Source organism: Lissotriton vulgaris, chromosome 3_1, assembly GCF_964263255.1.
Source record: "Lissotriton vulgaris chromosome 3_1, aLisVul1.2, whole genome shotgun sequence".
Lineage (NCBI taxonomy): Eukaryota > Metazoa > Chordata > Amphibia > Caudata > Salamandridae > Lissotriton > Lissotriton vulgaris.
In genome coordinates, this window is record NC_141689.1 from 830,416,338 (window position 1) to 830,440,959 (window position 24,622).

Below are 24,622 nucleotides of genomic sequence, written 5' to 3' on the forward strand. Positions count from 1 at the left end.
GAATTGAACAAACACACTCCTCATTTGGCTGTTGCAGTGCCAGACATGGTTACTTTGATTCAGAGAATTCAGAAGCATCCAGGTACATGGTATGCGTCCATTGATATTGCTAATGCTTTCTTTTCAATCCCGATTGCGCCCGAGTGTCAGGAACAATTCAGTTTTACCTGGAATGGACGTCAGATGACGTTCCGGAGTCTTCCTCAAGGTTATGTACATAGTCCTACGATCTGTCACCGGCTGGTGGCGGAGCATTTATCTGAAGTACCTGTTCATCCCCAAATCCAGGTGTGTCACTATATTGATGACATTTTGATTCAAGGTGAGTCGCAAGATCAGGTTCAATCCCATCTGGACCAGATTCTCGACTGTTTACGTGCTAAAGGTTGGGAAATTAATGCCGACAAATTACAGGGCCCTTCCCAGAATGTTAAATTTTTAGGAATTAATTGGCATGAAGGTCACAGAGAGGTGATCCCGCAAGTGAAGCGTAAAATTTTGGATTTTGCTGTTCCGGGGAACAGAAAGGAGGCTCAATGTTTCATTGGCCTATTTGGTTTTTGGCGTCAGCACATTCCCCATTTGAGTCAGATTTTGGCCCCATTGTATCGAGTCACCCGTAAGAAGAATGCGTTTGAATGGGGTGAACCGCAACAGAATGCTTTTAATTTGGCGAAAGAAGCTATTCAGTATGCCTTGGATTTGTGGCCTGTGAGCGAGGGTGATGTTGATTTGAATGTTTCTGTGGGTGGTCTGTATGCCAATTGGAGTTTATGGCAAAAGCAAGGCAGACAAAAAGTGCCGTTAGGTTTTTGGACCAAAAAGTTACCTGAGGCTGGTGAGCGTTATACACCCTTTGAGAAGCAGTTGCTTGCATGTTACTGGGCTCTGGTGGATACCGAGCAATTGACTCTGGGTCATACTGTGATTCTGAGACCTGAAATTCCTATCATGCAGTGGGTGTTGAGTTCGCCGAAGTCCCATCGAATTGGACATGCTCAAGAGGCGAGTGTGATTAAGTGGAAATGGTACATCCAGGACAGGGCGAGTGTGGGACCGAAAGGTGTAGCTGTGTTGCATGAACGAGTGGCGCAGGCGCCCTCGAATGACACTGCAGATGAATGTTCTGTGCCTGTGGTTCAGGAATCTCCTGTCAGATGGGGTAAGCCATTTGATGATTTGTCCGCGGAGGACAGAAAACATGTGTGGTTTACAGATGGTTCAGCGAAATTCATTGGTGAAAACCGCACTGGAAATCGGTTTCTTATAACCCGATCACACAAAAGTTATTGAGTACAACTGGTGAAGGAAAGAGCAGTCAATATGCTGAGTTATACGCAGTTTATCAGGTTTTGAAGCAAGAATTACCTGGCACATGTCATATTTTCACTGATTCCTGGTCCACTGCTAATGGACTGGCGATATGGTTACCAACTTGGCATTCTCATAATTGGGAATTGCATTCAAAAGAATTGTGGGGAAAGGAATTATGGCAAGAAATTTGGGAACTGCTCCCACAGAGTACTGTGACAATCTTTCATGTGGATGCTCATACCCCGATCGATTCCCTTGACAAATTCTTTCATAACATTGCAGATGAAAAGTCTAAAATTTCTGAGGCAGTGGTGGACATGCAGGACTCTGATTTGGCAGGATTGGCGAAATGGGCCCACCAAAAAGCAGGACATTTTGGAGAGAGAGCCACTAGCAGGTGGGCTTCCTATCGAGGAATTCATATTCCCTTAAATTTGATTAAAGATGTCATTCTGCATTGTCCTATCTGTCAGCATGCTCAGAAACGATCAGTGCCCCATATTGTTAAAGGCCATTTGCATCGAGGAAAAATGCCCGCTCAAATTTGGCAGATTGATTATATTGGTCCGCTCACTATGAGCAGAAGTTGCCAGTATATTTGCACAGCTGTTGATACTTTTAGCGGCCTGTTGGTCGCTTTCCCTTGTAAACATGCTACCCAAGTTAATACCATTAAAACTCTTGAATTACTCATACTGTACTATGGTGTCCCATTCCAAATTCAATCTGATAATGCATCCCACTTCCGTGGAAGATTGGTGCAGGAATTCTGTGTGGAAAGTAACATTGAATGGATTTTTCATATTCCATATTATCCGCAGGCCTCGGGCCTCATTGAACGCATGAATGGCTTGTTGAAAGAACAGTTGCGTAAATTGACCAATGATAATTACCGGAACTGGAAGGATGTTTTACTTCAGGCATTGTTAATTTTAAATAATCGTCCTTTGTTGCATGCTGAATCTCCTTTAATGCGTTTGTTTCCTCCTGCTGTTGATGCAAAACCTAATACGATGTCCCATACTGTAATCTATTGGGAAATTAGCCCCGGAGCTTTGGCTCCATGCAGAGCGACCCCAGGTTCCGCAGGCTTGGACCTGCATGCTATGAATGATGCAGCTTTGAAAAGTAGAGATCGAATCATTGTTGAAACTGGCATTGGTGTCTGTATACCTGCCTGTAGTTTTGGACTGATTGCCCCTAGATCGGGCCTTGCCTTAAAAGGTGTTCAGGTTCTTGGCGGTGTAATTGACAGCGATTATCAGGGAGAGATTAAGGTTCTCCTGCTTAATAGCAGTGAGCTTGATTTATCCATCAAAAAATCTGACCGTGTTGCTCAGTTGCTGATTATACCTGTGTTCAGTGGTGAGATTAAGAAAGGCTCTGCCCCGACTTTGCTAACGATACGAGGTCAAAAAGGGTTTGGTTCTTCGGACAACCCTGGTGCTAAAATTTGGGTGCAATCGCCTAAAAATCCTCCTGAACAGGCTGAAATTATTGCGACCGGTCATGATAATACCATTTTGGTGATGAAGCCAGGGAAAGATAGCTGGGAAGCTGTCCCAGCTGACAAATGCTATTTGCGAGAGTGATTAAGGCCTGTGTTTGTATTTTCTCAGATCATTCTCTGGACTGCTGCTGCAGGATGTGCCGGCGTTGGACTCCTTTTGGTCTGCTACGCCGGGAGAGGAGAGGACCCACCGACTTCGGTTGATTGGAGAACCCGAGTTCCGCGTTCCTTCACTGCGTGGGAGGCTTCCGCCAACTTCTGGATTGCCCTTGCAAAAAGGGTTACGAACTCTCCGCATTTCTGTCTTACCCCTATGAGATCTGTGACTGATATTTTAGCGACCTGCTTGGTTGCTGTCCCTGCTTCCACTGAGACTCTACGGCACATTTTCAATATTTCGAGTGCCCGTCCTAATATCATTTTGGGCGATTTTCCCGCCCATGAATTTTGCCCTTTATGTTCTACCCTTTCTGATTCTGCCCTTCCGATTCCTTCCCGAATTACCACCTATAATATTACACAGGGCGATTTGTGTTTTATTTTTACTTGTGATCCTAAAGCGATTTCGGAATGCCTACGTTTAAAATTACAGGCTGCCACGACTTTTTCTGCTCACCAACGATTGCTTTGTTTACGAAGACTTCCAAATTCATGTATTTCTGTGAAAAAATAATATGACATGTAAACGTTTATTAGTTGTTCCTAGCTATTTTCGTCCTATGTTGTTGCCTAATGGCTGGTTGTTTTCCTGTGGCAATACTTCTTGGCCCTATATTCCTGCTAATGTTAACGGAGGTCCGTGTGCTATTACTAGACTGAGCTTACTAATGTTTTCCTCACACCCTGGTTCCCATTCCCGTATGGTACGAGACTCTATGACATTGCAAGAAGACTGTGATTCCTCCGTTCATCTTTACTCTAAATCGGAGTATCTTAGTTTAGCTTTCTCTATTATTGGTGTCCCGGCATTGGCTGTTTACAATGCTAAAACCATTGGCAAGATGGCTTGCTGGATGGTTAAATCAATTAACCACACCTCGACTGTATTATCTGACTTATTATTAGATGCTCAGGGTGAAAGACGAGCCATTTTACAGAATCGCGCTGCGATTGACTATTTGTTGCTGAAACATGGACATGATTGTTCTGACTTTGCCTCTGCTGTTTTAATTTGTCTGACCATTCTAAATCAATCCAAGCCCATATTGACAAACTCCACGATTTGACTGCAGAAGTTAGACAACATCTTGATCAGGGCTGGTTCGACTGGCTCTTTAATTGGTTGCCAGACTTACATTCTTTACGACAGATTTTAGGGGGTATTATAATCTTTATTTGTGTTTTAGTAGCTATTTGCTGCTTTATCCAGTGTATTCCCTCTTTATTGCAATTTTTTAAATTTGGTAGGAAGAATAGATCAGTTAATTTTGTTTCTTAATATTCCTCTACGGATGTTAGTTCGATATAGATTTTGGCTAATAGACTGGAGTCAAGGGTGAAATGTAACAACCGACTTTTTCGACCCTGTTTAGAAGGAGGATGATGGATGGTGACTCCAGCCTATTATCCCCTATGGTATGGGGATTAGGACTATAAGTAGGACCTATCCATAAGGCACAGTAGTGCATTTTCGTACCCTTTTCTTTAGATCAGGGCTTATAAGCTAAAGCTAGGGGATAGATATATAAGTATTAGGGATGATCCGTCCTTTTGTAAGAGTATTAGTGTATTTTCTATGGAGTCACACATATTTTGGGCCTTGCAGGCCTTAAACGGGACAGACTCCATCTTGCCCTCTGCCCAGTAGCTGGAAAGGCTTTCTAGGTTAAATATAATGTTTTAGTTTCAAGGTGTTGTTCGCTTGGAGAGAACCGGTTCAGGCTGGCCCTTATCGAAAGACTGTATTTTTCTCCACTCCGAAGACACAACTTCAGGCCGGCCGGCTGGGAACGTGTCCTTGGTACGGGGAGGTACAAGAATTTGGTGGGCGGCAGGTTACTGGCCGTAACTTTCCATGAAGGGACAGCTTTGATATTAGTGAAAGTGTTAGGCACTGAGTCAGTCAGTCCGTAGGCGGCAGCTAGCCGTTAGCATCTCTATCATTAATTATTTCTGCGGCAGACAATCGCCATTTTGAAGTCTGAGAAAAACTGAGACTCTCTGAGAGCTAGAGAGAGAGCTAGAGAGAGAGAGAGAGACGGTAGTTAATAAAGAACCAGGTTCCAGTGCCTTGGAGGGAAGCAGAGGAGGTTGAGCCTAGCGGTGCAGACGTGTACTTGTGACGGCTGAGGTGGACCCCCAAGACGAGCCAAGACACAGAGAGAGAGACGAGACGAGAACCTAGATGACTGCCGAGTCCAAACTTCATATTAACCAGGTGATCTCTGCCCCTTCCCTTGCGAAGCGCGCACCTTAACCTCTATCTTTTCTTTGCAGCCTATATATGTATAAATACATAAATATATATATCATGTAGTATTGTGTTTATTCTTTATATTGTAATAAATGCCCCCATTTATTGGTGATCCGACATGTGCCTTTTATTCTTGTTTAATCGTGGTCTGATACTTCTAGTCGGATGTTGTTTACATGAACGGATGTGGATCCCGGTCAGGTAAGGAATGACTGAACAAGTAGGGAGGCAGAAAACAGTTGATGTCAAGAGCAGAAGGCACACTTAATTTGAACACTACACTGATTTCCATTGCCGTAGTTTTACCCTGAATAGATAATTGCAGATTTCATCCCTGAGGATTCATAGGAAAGTGATCGTCGTTGGTATGCGGCGTTAATGAGAGCACCTACGAGTAGGTGTGTAAGTCTGCCGGATTGTAGACTGTGTATAAATGAGAGCACCGGGGGGATACGGTGCCGAGACCTGCCAGATTGTAGGTCGTGTGTAAATGAGAGCACCCAAGATTGAGGGGTGTGTAGATCTGCCGGATTGCAGATCGGGTATAAAGGAGAGCACTGGGACTGCAGGCCCACGTGTGTAGACGCGCCGGATTGCGTGTCAAGTGGATAAATGGTATATTGTCAGATCTGCCCCAGGGTAGACTAGTCTGGGCTTATGTGGCCGCGAGACTAATAGGTGTGAATAGGATGTTATAAAACCAATGCTTGTTTATTGCTATTTTTCCCATCCTTAGGTACGAGATGTCATACCTATGTCTATATTCATTGTAAATACGTTCTAAGGAGGGAGTTGTTTACGTGCCGGCTGGAGTAGAGGGGCTCCTAAGAGCGGATTCCATCTGGTCCAAAAATCTGGTCGGTACAGTAACAGAGGGAAAAGTGATCGTAGAAGTTTCCCAATTTATGTCAGGGTTTTGAGATCTCAACCAAGGAATACCCAGGAGCACTGGGAATTGTGGGGAACAGATTAGATCAAACATTATATCTTCATGATGATCAGGTTCTATGGTCATATGTAATGATGTAGTACTATGCGTTACAGGACCAGAGATAAGGGAGCTGCCATCTATAGTGGTGACATTACTGGTTATCTCCTTTTTAATGCAGGGTATCATATTATCCTTTGCCCACTCTACATCCATGTAGTTCCCTGATGCCCCGGAATCAATCATGACTAACACATGTTATCCATGAGTTACCTGGGTCAAAAATGCTGACACAAAGATGATTTGTGGAGGTGGTGGTATAATCAGAGGAAGAGACTGTAAGGCCAGATCTACCTGGGATCCTCGTCTCACAAGATCCCAGGCTTCCTAGTTTCCCGAGTACTTGGATTGTGCAGGTTTAACAGGGCATTCCTTTAGAAAATGACCTGCTTTGCCACAATACAAACAGAGTCTGAATGTTCTTCTTCTCTGTCTCTCTTCTGGCGTCAGCGGTCCTCTTACTATGCCTATTTGCATGGGTTCACTATCGTCGCTAGTCTTTTCTATAGTACTCTTCTTTTCTCTGATAGGAACGTATCTTGATTCATGCTTCCCTCTCTCTTTCCTTCTTTCTTGAATCCGGTAATCTATTTTTACTACCAAGTCAATGAGGTCTGTACAAGACTTTGGTAGATATGCTATCTGTGAAAGGGCATCTTTTAATTCGTCTCTTAGGCCTTTGTAAAACATGGTACTGCGTTTTTCTTCAGGCCAATTTGATTCCACTACCAGCCTGCGAAACATAGTTATGTAGGCTACTAGATCTTGATTACCCTGTTTAAGACTCAACAATTCAGTATCAGAAGAACGGGTATACACATGTCTGTCAAACAGTTTACGGAACTCCCTCCTAAATGCGGTGTAACTATGTAGGAGTGGGTCGTCTCGATCTACTAAAGGTATGGCCCAATCTGCAGCAGCACCACTGAGATATGATATTATAAAGGCCACCTATGCCTGATCAGAGGGAAAACAATTGGCTTTACAGGAAAAATGCAACTGGCATTGGCTAAGGAAGGCGGCGCATTTTGCCGCGTCCCCTGCATATCTTTCAGGGGGTGCTAGAGGTATGGAAGGAGGGGTAGTGACCTGTACCACTGATGAGCCTCCTCCCGTCGCCCCTGCCATTTGTTGTCTTTGCAAAGTGTCTACCCTAGTAATCAATGCCTGGGGTTCAACCTGTAAATTCCCTAAAATGCCAGCTAAATCTGATAGGGAAACAGCTTCAAGATCCATGACACTCGGGCAGAACACACCACGTGGGCTTTACGTTCTGTAATGATTTCCAAGCTGGTTCCGCAGGAGCGTCAGGAATCCGAAGAATATTCCACGGCCTTCCGACTCTATCAAACACTAGAGTAACGAATGGCTCGCCAGGGGAAAACAGGGAGACAAAACAAGGAAAGGTGGGGGGAAAAAACAAGATCTTGATGGAGTTCTTCAGAATGGATACTTGGCAACAGGTGGGCTGTAAGGAAAGGAAAATACACAATCTATCTAGATCAAACACAATACATAAATATACCCTGTCTATTTATGTATATGACTACTACATACCACATTTGTTTTGTCTATGTCGTAGAACTGGTATGTGGGATAATGGTAGGAATTCGTCTTGAGCTGTTACAAAGAAATATCAGTAAGCACTTTTTTCTGATCTCGTACACATAAATAGGAAATATCTGATTAGTCAACTTCTCACTCTGTATGTGGTAGAAGACTACTGGACAACATCCACTATTCTGATAACACTGAGCTGATGCCAGCACCAATGAACGTTGCATGGAGATCTAAGAAACAAAACATACACTCAGATGTCTATTATGATCACAACATAAATCAATATATATGTAGGCAGCGCAGGGCGCTGTTACCGTGATTCTAAGTCGTGAAGGTCGTAATCTGTGCCCCACTCTGGTCCACGCAAGAACCCCAGAACACATGTGAGGCTTGACAAAGAATAAGCAAAAATGATGTAGTGATCAATGGGGATTTGGCATAATGTGAAGGGATGACATGGAGGGAAATTTGATGCCCACCCGGCCGCCAGGCGGAGCAACAAACACGAGACAAGGACAAATGTTGAGCCCAGCCGGATGGCGGGGAAAAACCCGGCCGCCGGGCGGGACTCCAAGGAATGGTAAGCGTTCTCGTCACCGGGCAAACGGAACGAGACACCAGGGGACGCCAAGGAAATAGACGTCCGTTAATCTCCGTTATACTATGTGGGGAAGGAAAGCTGGAGCTCGCACGCGAGCGCGAGGGCTGGAACACTTCCACCGCGTAACCGGAAACAGATCAGCAAAACAGTCAGACAGGCAAATGGAAACAGGACGGAACACAAGAATCAATGGAGCTAGACGCAAGAACGTAAAGCGTCGCTCCAAGAGCCATGATGTCTTAAATAGTGTTCTTACTTAAAGGGGCAGTATGTAGGGAACCTCGGGACATGACAGGCAGTTCTTCTGCTGTGTCCACAGGTCCAGGAATGCACTGAAAAAGTGGTCTGAGGGTCCAAGATTTTTACCTGGTGCCAGCCTTTTAAGTGGGCGAATCTTCTGGGCTAGCCCCATATCTGGTTCTGGAACTTTCTTCCCTTCCCAATGCACCAGGGCATCAGAGTGGACAAAATGTTAATGTAAGGTTCCTTTGTGTGTGTGCTGCTATACTGTTTAATTTTAAGTTAGGGTGTCCTACCCATTACTGGATGCACTCTATCCATGTCGTCTATCCAGACTTTCACTACAACTTGGCACAACCATCGATGATATTTGCGTAGAGGGAAAAATGCCGCACTCAATGAGGGAAGCTCTCTTAGTAACCATTCTGAAGCTCGGGAAGGCGCATGATGACTGCAACTCCTACAGGCCTCTCTCTCTGCTCAATGTTGATACCAAGCTGTTCGCTAAAATACTGGCCAATAGACTAGCACTCCTGGCGCCATTGCTGGTTGCTCCGGAACAAGCTGGCTTTATCCCAAGCAGGAACCTCACATACAATATACGCACGGTCTTAGACACCATGCAGCACGTGCAGCAAGATCATAACGCAATCGCTGTGTTCCTGGATATGGAGAAGGCCTTTGACTCTGTGGAGTGGCCTTTCATGCGTCTGGTGCTGCACCGCCTGGGGTTGGGCCAAACTTTCCTCCAGATAATGGGTGCTCTATACTATCGGCCTCGGGCCAGAATACGCCTCGGTAACCTAGTCACAGACTCATTCCCCATTGGCAGGGGGACAAGTCAGGGGTGCCCACTCTCTCCCCTGCTGTATGCACGGGTGGCAGAGCCACTAGCCTGCGCACTGAGAGAGTATCATGGCAATGAGGGTATAGGCTTACCCACATATAGAATCGTAGTCTCAATGTACGCCGATGATACTTTGCTATACAATCGGGACCCGGAAAACAATCTAACATCTATGCTGCGAGAGGTAGTACGCTTTGGCGCCCTCTCTGGATTAAAAGTAAACTGGACAAAGTCCCTGGCCTTCCCTCTCACCCCAGTCACCAGGCAATTTGACATGGAGTACCCACTGCAGTGGACCACTGACCCAATTCGGTACCTGGGAATTCGACTCTACACTGACTCTGAGACCTTATTCCTGGAAAATAATGGCGTTGCCTTAAGTAAACTAGAGGACGACGTAGATGCTTGGTGTAGACTCCCACTCTCTCTCCTCGGCCCCATTTCGATTATGAAAATGGTGGTGCTACCTAGATTCCTGTTTTTGTTCTCCACAATTCCTATGACTCTGCCCAAAGTCTTCTTTCAGAGACTGACGCAGCTCCTGATCAAACTGGCATGGGCCGGCAAACAACCACGAGCGAAATGGACTACCCTCACATTACCATACGCCATGGGTAGCCTTGGTGCCCCAGACATGGAGCTTTATTATCGGGTAGCCCAAGCGGCCCATCTGTTTACGGTGATGGACGCATCCCCCATGTTTGCATGGAAAGGGTATTTGCCGCCCCTCGTTCGCTTCCAGCGACAGTCTTTGGCCCAATGGACTGCAGAACTGGCATCTTGAACTCCATCGCAACCACGAATCACGCGTGGCATAGTCTTCTGTGGCTTCGGGGGTGGGGCGCTGCTTTATTTCCCTGTTGTGCCGGTGGAATGGGCGCAGTGGCTTTCCCCCATAGCAGAGACAGGCGTAGTGTAGTCCATCGAGTTCGTAGCGCCCTTTTGGGACTGTTAGGAGACGACCTGGCGGAAACTCCCGACGTACCTGAACTTCCGTATATAGTGAAAACTGAGTCGCCACGCAAACTACTGACCACCCTATACAAAATTGCGATGTCACAGCGGGAGCAGCAGTCACCCCAACTCGTCTTTCATGGTAAAAAGACCTGCAGATCTCCATGGACGACGACATGTGGCATTACTATTGCGTAAATACTAAGCGTATCTCTCTAAACGGGAAACATAGACTGATCCACTTCAAACATCTCAATAGAGTCTACTACACCCCGGAACGGTTACACAGGTACGGACTTCGCGACTCTGCGGCGTGTGACAGGTGCCATGCGTGGCAGGTGGATTTCTTTCACATAGCTTGGCAGTGCCCGGGAGTGCAGGCATACTGGGTTTCCATTTTCGCGGAGATGAGCAGGATTGTGGAGGTTGATCTGGCCCTCGACCCAGCGCTTGCAATATTAGGACATTCTAGGAAGCTGCCGGCCGCTGTCAGGAGTTGGTAGACATGGGGATGCTCATAGCGAGGCGAGTGGTAGCACTTTGCTGGATGAGAGGCCCGGTACCCACCGCCAAACGCTGGGCGCATGCCATGTTATATTGCTGCACACAGACAGAAAACTACAGCGAGCTTCTTCCCTCATCTAGACGCCCAAAGAATTTCTGGGGTCTATACCAGAGATACATCAGCGGTGCTGCAGCCACACACCCCCCTGGAGAGATCAGCGGGGACTTAGCAAGATCTCCTGTCCCTTCGGATGGCTCAGCTAGACTGAGAGAGGGGTCTCCGACAGCGCATGGCTCCTTTACACTTCTACACTAGAAGACTCGTCTAGGGGGTACAAACCGTGATCCTTACAACTATCACTGCGCTGGGGATCCGGGTGTCCATCCATGTCCACCTCAATAGCGGCATGGAGGGGTTAGGGGAGGTGGGAGGGGTAGCTACACACGGGAGGAAAGAGGGGAGCGCTCTGGGCGGCATGGATCTTTGTTGATGTATGGTCCACCTAGTGTCATGATGTTACACGTCGCCTGCCCGGGCTCGGGTTGTTGGCTCAAAGGCTGTGTTACGAGTGTGCCCGAACTTTGCTAATTGGGAACTTGGCTTGATACGCACTGTGTGCTCTTTTGGGAGGGAGGAGGGGGAACATTTGAATGTTATGTCTTATGATTATATAAATGCAATAAACAAAGTTTAAAAAAAAAAACAACTTGGTACAACCGTGTGACTAAGTCTGTGTCCTTTTTCCACATCTTCGACATGCTGCAGCTCTCCCAGCATATCTTCATTCCAATTACACCAATTCGAACCTGGCATTAAGAGATGTGTTAACCCACTCTTTCCTTGGATTGAACTTTGTCACCAGTGTCCCGGCTAGGTAAATATGGACTGGCCTCTTTGAGGTCCTGGAAACAGCAATCTGTATTATCTTGACTACTGTAAAAATGTCCCAGATTCCATTTAGTTACAACTCCTGCATAGTTTCTCATCACATCAACCTCCACTGTACCGATCTCATTATAAATAGCAGGAGCGAATGCAGAGTGTTTCCTTGCTGTTTTGTCACCACTGTCTCTCAAATTTTCCCTACCTGCCAATTATGTACTAGTGCTGTTCCAGTGTATTCCCCCAACAAAGTATTCTAATTCTTGGAGTAATACTTCATGATGGTGCAGGTACACCAGTGTATCATGCGGATACATGGACATTGTAAGTCTAGTTCACCCCAAGTGACTCCCCTCTGCTACATCACAGATCTCAGCCTGAATACTAATGGTTAAATCACTATGGCACACAAGGGAGGTGAGCAAGGACAGTCATGCCATCATACCCTCTCTAACTTCCAGCTCTCAGATATGATCCGGCTGTCGTCAGCTCTGCTATCAGTTCCAGTGTACAAGAGTAGCATCCATCCCAGGAAACATGGTCCAAATCCCACCCTTTCTAGTAATGACAGCATTACTTTACCAGCAAAGACAACCTATTACGTTGCAATATTATGCTTACAAATTCTGAATTGTAGGTGGAAAAGTGTTTCAGCAAGATTGGCTTTTCTTTGTTTGAATGAAAGATTTGATCATTTGTATTAAGTAACTGAAGTGATTAAAGTAAGCTACGTATCGTAGCCGCAATGCAGCAAATTATAAATGCCATTTTAAAGCATGCAGTCAGTGTAACATGGCTTAAACATTTGGTTTGAGGAGTATTGACTGAAGGTATTATGTTGCAAGATAGAATGAGTTTGTGGTACCAGACTGAGCGGAATTTTACATAGCGCTCATCCGTCAGGGCAGGTTTGTGTGTTCCATACGTGACTTGTTAAAGCACATTCATGCAGTGAGGCTTATTTTCATTGTTCCAGATACAAAATGATCAAGTAAATTCCTGATCATTATACAGTCAATCTGAATAATTGAAGTTGGAATATTCATTTCTATAAGTTAAATTTCAAATTGTGCAGCGACCAAGTAAACAAACAAATAAAACATTTTAAAAAACGATTTTTAGTGCCCAGTTTCTTACGGCAGTTTCTCATGGCACATATTTTTCTAACTGTAAGAAAGAAGCAGTTTTCCTACCAACATTATAATTCTTGTTTCCTATTTTATTTGCTTCAGAGCCATGCGACCCAAGACTTGGGTATGCGTGCACTTTAAAAATACATGTTATGATATCAATATGATATCAATATGAGGACATTCCCAGCCAGAAAATGCGGTTAGATAGAGTTTAACAATTTATTTCTTGGAGGAGCTACATTTGCAACCAAGATGGCCACTTAGGCTCCTGGCTCCGCCGACCTCCGTCCCCCGCTGGATAATCCTGCTACATATCCTGAAATTGCCTCCGGGTGTGTGAACCGCTACGCTGTACTTTGGTGCGATCCCGGTATTTTTCCCAGCTTTGTGGACAAAGTTACATCGAGTTTTAGTTTGGGGCCTACTCCTGCTTGTGAGCCGGGGACTCGAGTACTGGCCCAGCCGGGTTCCAGTTGAATAACATCAGCTGTGGGTTATCATAAGGGTCCGGTCCCTGGACGTGGGGAAAATTTTTAAGCCCGATTTTGACGGCGGTTGCTGCTCTAGCTTACCATCGATGGAGGGTTGACGAGGCACGACAGTGCGCTGTGGGTGTGGGTCCCTGGCCCGGAGACCCGGTTTGCCGGGTTGGGGTCTACGTTTGTGGCACCAGAGCCTGGATCGTGACCTTGGTAAGTCCTCGGTCTCCCTCTGCGACAGTCCGCCCCAAAAAATGTGTCAATTCCCCCGGGGTAGGCCGGGCCTCGGGGGGGAAAGCGAACATGGGTGTTTTGGAACAAGATTCGGCGGGACGGACCGAGTATGAACCGTCGATACGATCTGTATTGGCAGCCATCGGGGCACTACATTCCCATGTGGAGTCCATTGTCCGGAAAATGACTGCGGCTGCACACGGGCTCGGACAAGAGCGCCATTTCAATATCCTGATCAGCTTATACCACCCACGGCGGTCCATCTAACCGCAGTGGGCCCTGTGCCACGAGAGCTGTCAGAGCTTCATGGCAATGTAATGGCTGACAATCGTGGACTCGACGTGCTCTACGGACTGCCAAACCCACCAATATTGTTTAATTGTCGATCCCCTTCCGGACACTCTTGATGGGAACTATCTATGGAACGATTCAGTGTGTATTCTCCCTTCGACGCTTTCATTATCCTCACGTAGACAACGGTGTTGGGAGCTTATGTCGATGAGGGTTATCGTTGATGCCGACAGGGTTCCCAGAGATTTTGCAACTTTGCCTCGCCTCGTACGGAACTTTACTGAACTGTTTTCACATCTCGAATATCCTGCGGAGGCGACAACCTTCCTGGAGGGGGCTCGTACGCCTGATCGGAAGGGTCAAGAATGAGACTAATTGTTGGGGTTTGGCACCATGGGTTTTCTGAAGTGGGATTCGTTACCATTGTGTTTACGGGAGGTAGGGTGGTAGCTGCTGTTTCCCCTGTTTAGTTTGATCTTTGCCTCTTAATGGTGTCGTGTGTTTCTTATGGGGATTCTTGGTTCTGACTGGGGGGAGGGGGAACCGGGGCCCGTATTGAGACGTCCTCCTCCAAGTTTTACTACATTTAGTACCTAGTTAGATGGGGCGACAGGCACACAGCTAGTTGGGGATAGGGCGCAAGCCACATGCTGGGGTGCAGGGTGGGAGGAGGGGTGTTTGTTTTGTTTGTATTTGTAGTTTTTATGTTTGAAATCCTTCAAAATCCTGATGTAGGTGGTCTTATTAAGTAACGGAGTTGTGTTAAGGGGTAGACGGGTTCCGGGTGGGATATCATTTGCATGAGTCATTCAATTGCTACGTAATTTATTATTGTGTTCGGTATGTGGATGTAACATCGTAACCTTATTGTCGCTGCACCCTCCCCCCTCCCTTCTACTCTGGGCTGTTACTCAATGTTTATCCTGTTTTCCTGGGGAGGTGGGGTTGGTGGTAGGCGGCTGCTTGACTATCCGGATTGTAGCACGGCCACATGCCAGATGTAACTTGTGACCAGACATTATTGATGATTCTCCGTCTATATCCCCTGAATGTATATTATTGATCCTTTCTTCTGCGATGTAAACCACCTGTTATTGTTTTTTTCCTTGTCTTTGTCTCTTCAATAAAAAGATTTTTGAAAAAATAAATAAATAAATAAATAAAATGTATTTCTTGGCAACCGGAGTCGAATGATGATCTCTGGAAACAACCCGATAAGGCCAAACAGCTTGGCATCTTTGATATACTTGGCTAAGAAATGACAAACCCCTCTTCCATAATTGCTAAAACTACACACTTCATCCTCAAGAAGAGACATATATGTGGAATCATGTACACACCCTCTCCTCTGTTTCATTATTTGGAGTCACACATGGATGTCTTCAAAGAAAAGTGGATGCTGACTTTCCTTCTTCCGCTTGGAGGATGGAGCCTGAAAGACCCTTTGCGTGGAACCTAAAACAGCAGAGTGCTATAGGGTCCGGAACAAATGGCAATTCCTTATTCAGAAAACGTGAAAATGTACAGGCTCTTTCCAAATCTAGAGTCACTGGCTAGGAATGAGTCAGTTAACATTCATTCAACACTTAGCCCATTTATTCAGCACCTCAGCATTAACTATGATTGAGTCAGAGTCCTTAGAAAAGAATACGTGTCTTCCCCAGTCTCCTGAGCTTCTAAAGTACCATGCCTTGCAGACGGTGTTTCTTCTATAAACATATAGAAAGGAGAGCAACTAAGTGGATATAATTTTTTTTTTACATTCGGCCTTTAGTCAAATGACACTACTCAACTGCATTCCTAAAATTGCACTGAATATTCAGTGCTTGTACCACAATAAATTCTACTCAGGTGTTACTACTTAGATGCTTCTTGATATTATAGGTGCCACTCAACTGCATCCCTGGTGGCTCCATTGCCACGTTAAACACTACTCTGCTAAGTGCTTTCCAGTTCATTTTGTAAGCAAGTGCTAACCCACTACTGCACTGCTTGATTCACATTTACCTGCACTGTTCAATGTGAAACAATAAATCTCAGAAAGTACTGGGCTACGTAACTGTGCTGTTTCTTCAGTACTCCATTTTGATTGTCCCCAAAGCTGCTCCTGTGCTGAGTTTATACTACTCTTAGCAAAGCACACATTTAAAGCACAACACACTTAATTTTAATAAACGTTCATACAAAGAAGCTGCAACATGTGGCTATCTAGCAGGAGTTGTCTGAGTTAGTAAGCAGCCATTAACATCATGGACACTCTTGTATATTAATAGCTGAGAGGTCTGTAAGAGCATGTTTGCATGAATCTAACTGGTATGAAGCGGCAAGTATATAAACTTTCTGTAGAGTGCAGTGTTTGCAAATTTCTTTGTTTCTTTGAACAATGAGTTAGTCTGATGTCTGGATGGTGAAGCAAGAACTCCCTCTTCACTTGCTAGAGGACACAAATGGAATTTATTTTACGTTTTAAGCTGCACAACATACAAATGGCTGTATACACTGATGTATGCAATAAGCAGGGACAAAGTCTGGGGCCTGTTTCAGTGGAAGATCTCCAGCTAGACTTGACTGGACTGGACCAGGACTGACTGGGTGGTGGCACACGAGTTAAGCATTGATGGACTTTTATGTCCTCCAGGGAAATTGCTAGTGGCTGAGATTACTTCAAGCATTCCATAAATTGTACTGTTTTCTGATGGTAGACAAGTCACCTATACGCGGATATTATTTACATCCCTCTTTTAAGAGTTATGAGCTCTGGAGCATAATCTGAACACATGGCTGGTTTTAAGGCATCTTGTTTTTACACATTGTGAGCACTGCTTTGGAAAGTGGACATAGGGGCATATGCATCAAGATAAGGCATTGCGATTCCTTAATAGCGATTTTTAAGGAATCGCTATTAAAGGAGTTGCAATTCCTTATGCATGTAGGAATCACAAAATAAATAGCGATTCCTAAACATTCCATAATAGTGAATCGCAAATTGTGATTCGCTATTAGGGAATGCATTCCCATTTATTCCTATGGGCCTAGAGGCCCATAGCAAAAAATGGCAAACCATTCGCAATTTGCGATTACCAAATAGGTGATCGCAAATTGCAAATGCAATTTCAAGGGTGCCCGGGGGCCAAAAAGCCACCCTGATGCACCCCCACAATTGGCATGGGTGCATACACATGCCCTAAAGGCATGTGTGTACGCCACATGGCACTTAGAAAAATGCAATTTTGTGCTTTTATTCTAAGGAATTGCAAATTACCATCAACTTGAAGTTGATGGTAATTTGAGATTCCTTAATGCAAAGTAGCATTCTGAGAATGCTTCTTGTATTGCATTTAGGGAATTGCAAATTGCGATTCCCTAACTGCATTTGCAAAATAGGTAATCACAAATTTTGCGATTACCTATTTTGCGAATGTCTTTGGGCTTGAAGCATCCCAAAAGGCTAATTACCGGTCGCAAAGGGGCCGATTCTGAAAAATTGGCCCATTTGCGACCAGTAACGAGCTTGATGCATGTGCCCCATAATTACTTAAACTGTTCTGCTTGGGAATGAAACTGAAGAAGTTAAGCTTACCCAAGAAAGGTAAACTAATGACTTGATGAAAGAGAAAGCCAAATATTACAACTGATACCCTTTTTCCCTAGCTACACAGTTAAAAATAGAATAGAATGCAGCCCTTTTTCCTATGCACTAGGATATGTTGCCATAGAAAGCAAATTCTTTATCTGAACATAGCCTATAATAATTTTCAGAGAATCCTTGTTACAACTTTTATATGTAACAAGGTCTTAAAACCTTTTCAGAGCTAACTATATTCTTCAAATCATAAGGGAACGAGAGGGTCAGTGGTAGAAGTGGCATTCTAGATGGTTAATTCCTATATATGCCAAGATATGCAGCCAAATTGGTAGGGTCTTTGCCCAAAAAATAGTTTCAAAAAAACGAATCTCATACATTTGAAGGACTGGTAAGCTTGCAAGACCATCATAGTAAGGTAGCCTCGATTGTGGCTGCTTAGGACCCTGTACTCGATAGACAACGTAGATTGCTGGCAATGTAAATTTAGTAGTTCCCATCTCATTTATATGTGGGCTTTTAATAGGCACTAAACTATAGCCTCATAAGGGGTGAACAAATGCTATAAACAGTAATGGAAAAACAATGAAGGTCAAACCAAGAAATGTCCGCCATTACTCATCATGTACAGTAAATAGAAGCCAGAAGACTGAACGGCACCCCTAAAATGACCAGCCTAATCTACCCCTCTACTGCTATGTACATACATATCATGAGATGGAGTCTGGAGGTAGAGACACCAAAGGTCACTGCCCAATATGCTGACAAACGTAGACTGCACCAAATGGAGAGCAAGCCGCTATTACATGCGTTTGAGGTTTATTAGCCCTCTAGAATTAAAACATATGTAATGTAAGGCTAAATGCTGTAATATAGACTGAGCCTCATTCTGGACTGGCCCCCAACCCTTAACCACATACGTTATAGGCATAGATTCTGTTCCTTCCCCTCTTCTACATCCACACTCTCTTCAGAAGACTGTGCTATTTTGAGAAGGGTCAGAAAGGGAGAGATTCTAAAAGGGAGGCCACTGTCTAAAATGCTGATAAATGCAGACCGACTAAACAAATAGCAGACCATCCTCACAGGGTTTTTGTTACTGACCAAGGGATACTGAAGATCTAGGGATAAAACATTTGCAACAAAATCCGAAATAGAGTACATTTTGTGTGCTTCTTAGATAGCTGACCCTCCTTCTGGACTGCCATCAAACCCTCCTCAGATGTCAGCATATGTTCCCCAGTTGATTCTTCTTCTTCCACAACCGCTACCATTGAGCTCTCTAAAGCCAGTGGTACCATACTGAGACAGAGCACAGATTGAGGGACAATGAACAGGAGACCACTGACTGACATGCTGATGAATGCAGACCACATCAAATGAGAAGAAGAAAGCTTTCACATGTTTTTTGTTTGTGATGGATTTTAGATTATGGCTGGTTGGGTAACGTTTACTTCTATTCCATACATAAGGGAATTCCTTATAGTATTTTCTGACTGCCTCACTGTCCCACTAGGGCTTAGGTTGCTGTTGATCGGAGTTGGAATGTACACAGTATTGGCTGGTTTCTAAACCCCCACTGTGTTGTCCTCATACCTTGTTTTTTACTGAATTACTTCTATTCATGTTCACATACACCACATTTTACAGCACTTCTCCACATTAGTGGTAGACTAGTAAAATTACATAACAAGTATTTGTATAGTAGTGTTAATTAGGAAACTCAAAAACAGTAAACTTTCCCTCATCTCCTCCACCACCAACCATGTGTTGAAGGGGAGGGGTTCTCACTGCCATCCCAGTTTTTTGTTAACCTCTCTTGTCACCGTTACCCCTATCGCCAAGACTACGTACTCGTTTCTGATATCTGCCCGCCATATCTCCTCTATCTGTTGCTCCCTATTCGCTACTCTATATTAGTCAAACAACTGAATTGCTTTTGGTCTTGCGGGGGAGAAGCACAGATATTCCAACATATCAGCGGAGCCCATTTTGTGAAGAATTTGCTTTCTGAGGGATTAATGTTGCTCGTTCTTTTTTCGATTTTCAACACAAACCAGAGCCTAGTAAACGACTGTGGGATGTGTTGTACCTTCCCCTCTTTACAGAAGAAGTTGGGTACTGCTTGCATTATCCAACCTCTGGGAGAGTAATTTGTGGTGGATCATTCGCTCAAAAGAGCCAGGTTGTAGAGCCAGCAAGGTAATTGCTGGATTCATAGACATCAGATGTTCCAATGCTCCCCCTGATATCACAAGGACTTCTTACTAGAATATCACTTGCATGAAGGAACGTACCCTTGTTTTCCTTACGCCACCAGTCTGATATTGTGTAACAGATGAAGTGTTGATGTGTTATACCTGGTTTTATTGTGGATCGAGTTGTTGAGCTTCTGCTGCTCCGGGGATTCTCCTAGACCTTTTCCTGGCAAATTTAGCAGCTCCAGGTGTTTGGGTGGAAGAGCTTCTGTAACTCATGTGAACCTTTGTAATATACTATATATCAGCCTTCTGATTACCAGGTCATGAGGTGTCACTCAACCAGTGATCTGGAAAGCGGCTAGACATTAAGCCAGAGGAGACTGTGAACCTTGGAACAAGGAAGGAAGACTTATCCGTACAGTGAACTGGGTGAAACCATAGTCCTACCTGGTGATACACTGGAAGGGTGTCAAAGATTCTAAATAAAAAAAAATCCAGATGAAAGGCAAGTCAACATATAATCACTTCAGTTTAAAGTGACTCAATACAAGACGGTTTCCTACTTTTCATAGATCTCTATTGTCTGAAGTGGGATCACAGGAGTCAATAATAAACTCATAACAGCCTCCTAAACCTACACAGAATTGTTTGATATAGTTGGACTCTGAAAAAGAAAGTTGCAAGAAATATTTTACAAGAAAAGAAGTAATACGTATGCTACTGAGTCATATATTATCCCCCCATGATAAAGGCAAATGCAATATTCCCATGTTCAACCACCTCTAAGTGAGATGCCAAGAGGTAGAGAAGCAGGGTGCAGCAGGAGAGGACGGAGCCAACAGGGGAAGCATGAGGAAGAATTTACAGAGCTTCCACAGGTGGAAAAGGCAGGAGAGGGCAGAGCAACATGACAATCCGACCGGTGTTGGAGCAGCAAGAAAGGATGAAAGAAATAGGGCTCCAGTGGGAAAGAACTGATGGAAAGCCTTGTCCTCTTCAGTCTGCAAGCCTTGCCCCCTCCAGACGGCCTCCTACCCTTTGTGTTTCGCATTACTGTACATGCCAGCGCATTATTACATTTAAACACTATTATCATTTTATATGAGAGGAACCCCCTCAAGAGTTCATCAGAGTTCAACAAACACTCTTTCCAGTAGCAGAACATAAGTTCTGTCCAGTCAGATGGAGTACTCAAGGCAACCAACATGTGGGAAGTGAGAAAGATTTTTTTTGTGTTGATCACATGTGGTCTTCGGTAAGCTGGGCTGTCAAACCAGACCCAAAAACGTTACATAAAATGTTTACATTCTCACAGAAGAGCAATATATGAGAGGAACCCCCTCAAGAGTTCATCAGAGTTCAACAAACACTCTTTCCAGTGGCAGAACATAAGTTCTGTCCAGTCAGATGGAGTACTCAAGGCAACCAACATGTGGGAAGTGAGAAAGATTTTTTTTGTGTTGATCACATGTGGTCTTCGGTAAGCTGGGCTGTCAAACCAGACCCAAAAACATTACATAAATGTTTACATTCTCACAGAAGAGCAATATACAATTTTTCAAAAGCACAGATAGTCTGTATATATTCTCACCTGTGCACCATCATAACTGAAGATTCCCACCACACTGACAGGTACTGCTTTGTTGAGGCAGCGCCCCAGTGCTTTTCGATTGAGAGCAAACACAAAGGGAATATTTTGTTCACAAGCACAGGCAATAATAGTTTGCAAGGTCTCATCCAAACCACCTGCAGAAAAGAAGTAGAAGAAACAAAGATGTATACAAAATATGTATATATAAGTTCTTTATTTAGATCTAGTAATTGAACAATATTCCCAGGACAATCATCAAATCACTTCTCTGCTAGTACAACTATTACAAGATAAACAAGAATTTACAAAAGCAATAGATTTCACCTTGTCGAGCCCTCTTCCTAAAACCCTAGCTATAGCAAATACATTTGTCCTGGGGTTTGGAGAGGTTGGTTAAGCATGTACAATAGCTATTCTCTGAGCCATAAAGTATTCAAAATGATATACCTCTGTGCCATGCCACAAAAATACCATAGCCACCCACAATATACCAGGTATTACAACCCTTGTGCCAAGAGCAGCATTTTGCTAGGAACTACCACCGCTGTGACAGGGTTAGTAAATTGATTGGGGTACCACCATTATGCCATTGCCAGCATGCTACCAGAGATTACCACCCCTGTGCTTGGGGCTGCATGTTGCCAGGAATTACTACCAGTGTGCCAGTGCCACCATGTTGTTGCGACCATTGTGGCAGAATCAGCATGTCACCAGGGGATACCACCATTTTGCCAGGGGCTGCATGTTACTAGAAATCGCCACTAGTGTGTCAGAGCAAGGATATATAGCCAGGGATTACCACAAATGAGGGAGGTTCTGCATTTTACCAGAAATTATCAGTAATGGGCCCGTTCAAGCATATTGCCAGGGAATACCACCATTGAGCCAGGGCCAGTAGATTCCAGATATTACCACCATTTTGCCTTGCCTATCATCCAACTTGTGGGAGCAGGAGGCAAAACACTTGCTCCTCACCTGCACATACAGAGACTCATGCGCGCACATGCTCACACAAACCCAGACATATGTACCCCTGCACACAAAGAGATATGAGCACACAAAAACAAATGGCCACAAGGGTGACAAACTTTGTGGTGGAGGGATTTGCTTACCTCTGCCATTGCATTTCCATGGGTAGGGTGAGGCAGTGCAGGCATTGCTTTGAAGGGGATCCATGCTATGCGAGCGAAAGCATGCACTTTTCAGCTTGCATTGTGTGCTGTGCAAGTGTGCAGTATGCCTAGTGACGTGCCGAAAGCTGATTTCTATGTTATTCCCAATAGGCTTCTTCCCTTTGCTGCCTCTATGAGGTTTTACAGCTCATTTAATAATGATAGACTGTTCTACGTGGTATGTTGTTTCCATTTGCCTTTTATGGCCAGACAGGCTGAATAAAGATCTTTTGAATTTATAGCCCTCCTCAATTGAAACTGCATTAGAGAGGGTGAGATGACTCAGTGCAATACAAATAGGGTTATAGCGTGTTGTATTTATTTCTAATATCTCCGTGAAATCAAATAAAATGGTGATGTTGAAATTCCATTCAAGAGTTTGTCTCAAGAATCCCTAATTAAAACATTTTAAAGACGCACAAGCAAATACAACTCGAACAATGCTATATTTTCAGAACTTCTGAGGTGGACTAGACTGAGTGAGTGAATTACTTGCACAGTACAACACACGCTACATGGTTTCTTGGTGCTGAAACTGTAATCACTACAAGTATTGGAAAGACAGAAAAAATTATAAATTAACAGAATAAGAACATCGTACGGGCTTCCCAAAAAGATTATACCTAATGGAGCTAAGCTTCAGGTATAACTTGTTACACAGTTGGGGGAGTAAAGTTGAAAAAGTATATCTGGGTTGCCTAAACTAACACTTTAATCTTGGTCGCAGTGCACATTTAGGAGAATTTCAACCAGTGTGTCCTTGAGGAGTTTGCCCAATATCACAAAAGGGTACGGAGGACATTAAACTCTATTTGAGCTCAGTGGCCGTTGTGCTTCTAAGAAAAACTGTCTTTATATCGGCAACTACAAGATTGTTTTTCTTAGATGCAAAACGGCCACTAAGCTCAGTGAGCAGTTTCTCAGCTTTGTGTTTCTGTTTTCTTCCTTTTATCCTAAACATGACAGATGTGTTATTGCTGATTTTTTATATATGTGCTCATGCTGTTTTTATAGCAATGGTTTTAAGTAACTGTGCTAAACTAATTTTAAAAAAAAACTATTTGATGTGGCACAGAGAGCCAATGGAGTGCATTACAAGCTTCTAAATGCAAAATGCCATATCTAAAACGCCTACAAGATTTGACATTGAGCATGCCAGGATACCGAAGAAGAACATATTGGTGTAGTCGTGTCTAGAAACAATATCGGCACTCGCCACTAAGGCCTAAAATAATAGGGAATAAAAAGAAGTGTTTTTTAGATGAGATTACTAAAATGATACTGAGTTTACCTGCACATTCAAATAAAAACTTAACACAGCAGAAGACCAGGCTTTTCGCTTTTGAGGTGCCTCTCCCAATTATTTGGGCCAAAAACATGACATCTAAAAGTACCTAGACTTCTGGCTTGTAATTTGCCATTTTTATTCCTCTAGGTTTGAGTGGTTGAGTAACAGTCAAGAAGAGCATCATGACTATGAAGACCTGTGATAGCGAAACAAAATATTAATAGTTTATCATCCGCACAAGACCACCGTGACTCCCACAGACAGGGATATTTGCAGGTAATCAAGCACTGTTAAAGCCAATGGATCTTGCCGAAGTCTTTGAGCCATGTTGTAAGCAGTGCAGCTGCAGTGCATTATTGGAGAGAGCGTGAAAAGACAGGCACACTCATGGACTGCCTAACAAGAGTAAAAAATAGTACTTCAAAAGCAAGATATGGAAGCAGAGATGCCAGCTAATAAAGAGATGGTATAGAGGCAATGCTCCATGGAAGGGACAAACAACATTGACAAGCTGGGATACTAATAAGGAGGCAAATGAGAGTGACAGTAAAGGCAATCTAAGACCTAAGACAAGCAATGGGTGTGCTTCAAGCCCCTCTATGTTCTCGGTAAGCCACAATATACCTCGCCAACAGACAGGCTGCTTAAACAAGTAGTTTCTTTATTAAAATGTGAATACCAACATGGGCTGCGACACTAGCAGGCTACCATCACAGTAATGGGCACCAATCTGAATGAGTCACAATTTGGCCCCAACCTCATTAAATATTCATTAATGTTCTTTCTGAAGAGATATATTTTGTCTAGTGGCAGATTTGACTCATCGTAAAGTAGCA

The 24,622-nt window shown here is 44.1% G+C and overlaps 1 protein-coding gene across 1 annotated transcript in view; it reads right to left on the bottom strand.

Moving 5' to 3' along the window:
• SECISBP2 (SECIS binding protein 2) overlaps nt 1-24,622 on the bottom strand; it is a 405,025-nt gene that overhangs the window by 89,248 nt on the left and 291,155 nt on the right. Inside the window, exon 11 of the mRNA XM_086961140.1 lies at nt 21,327-21,481. Within this exon, the coding sequence (XP_086817266.1) occupies nt 21,327-21,481 (155 nt within the window). The remainder of the gene's footprint in view (nt 1-21,326; nt 21,482-24,622) is intronic.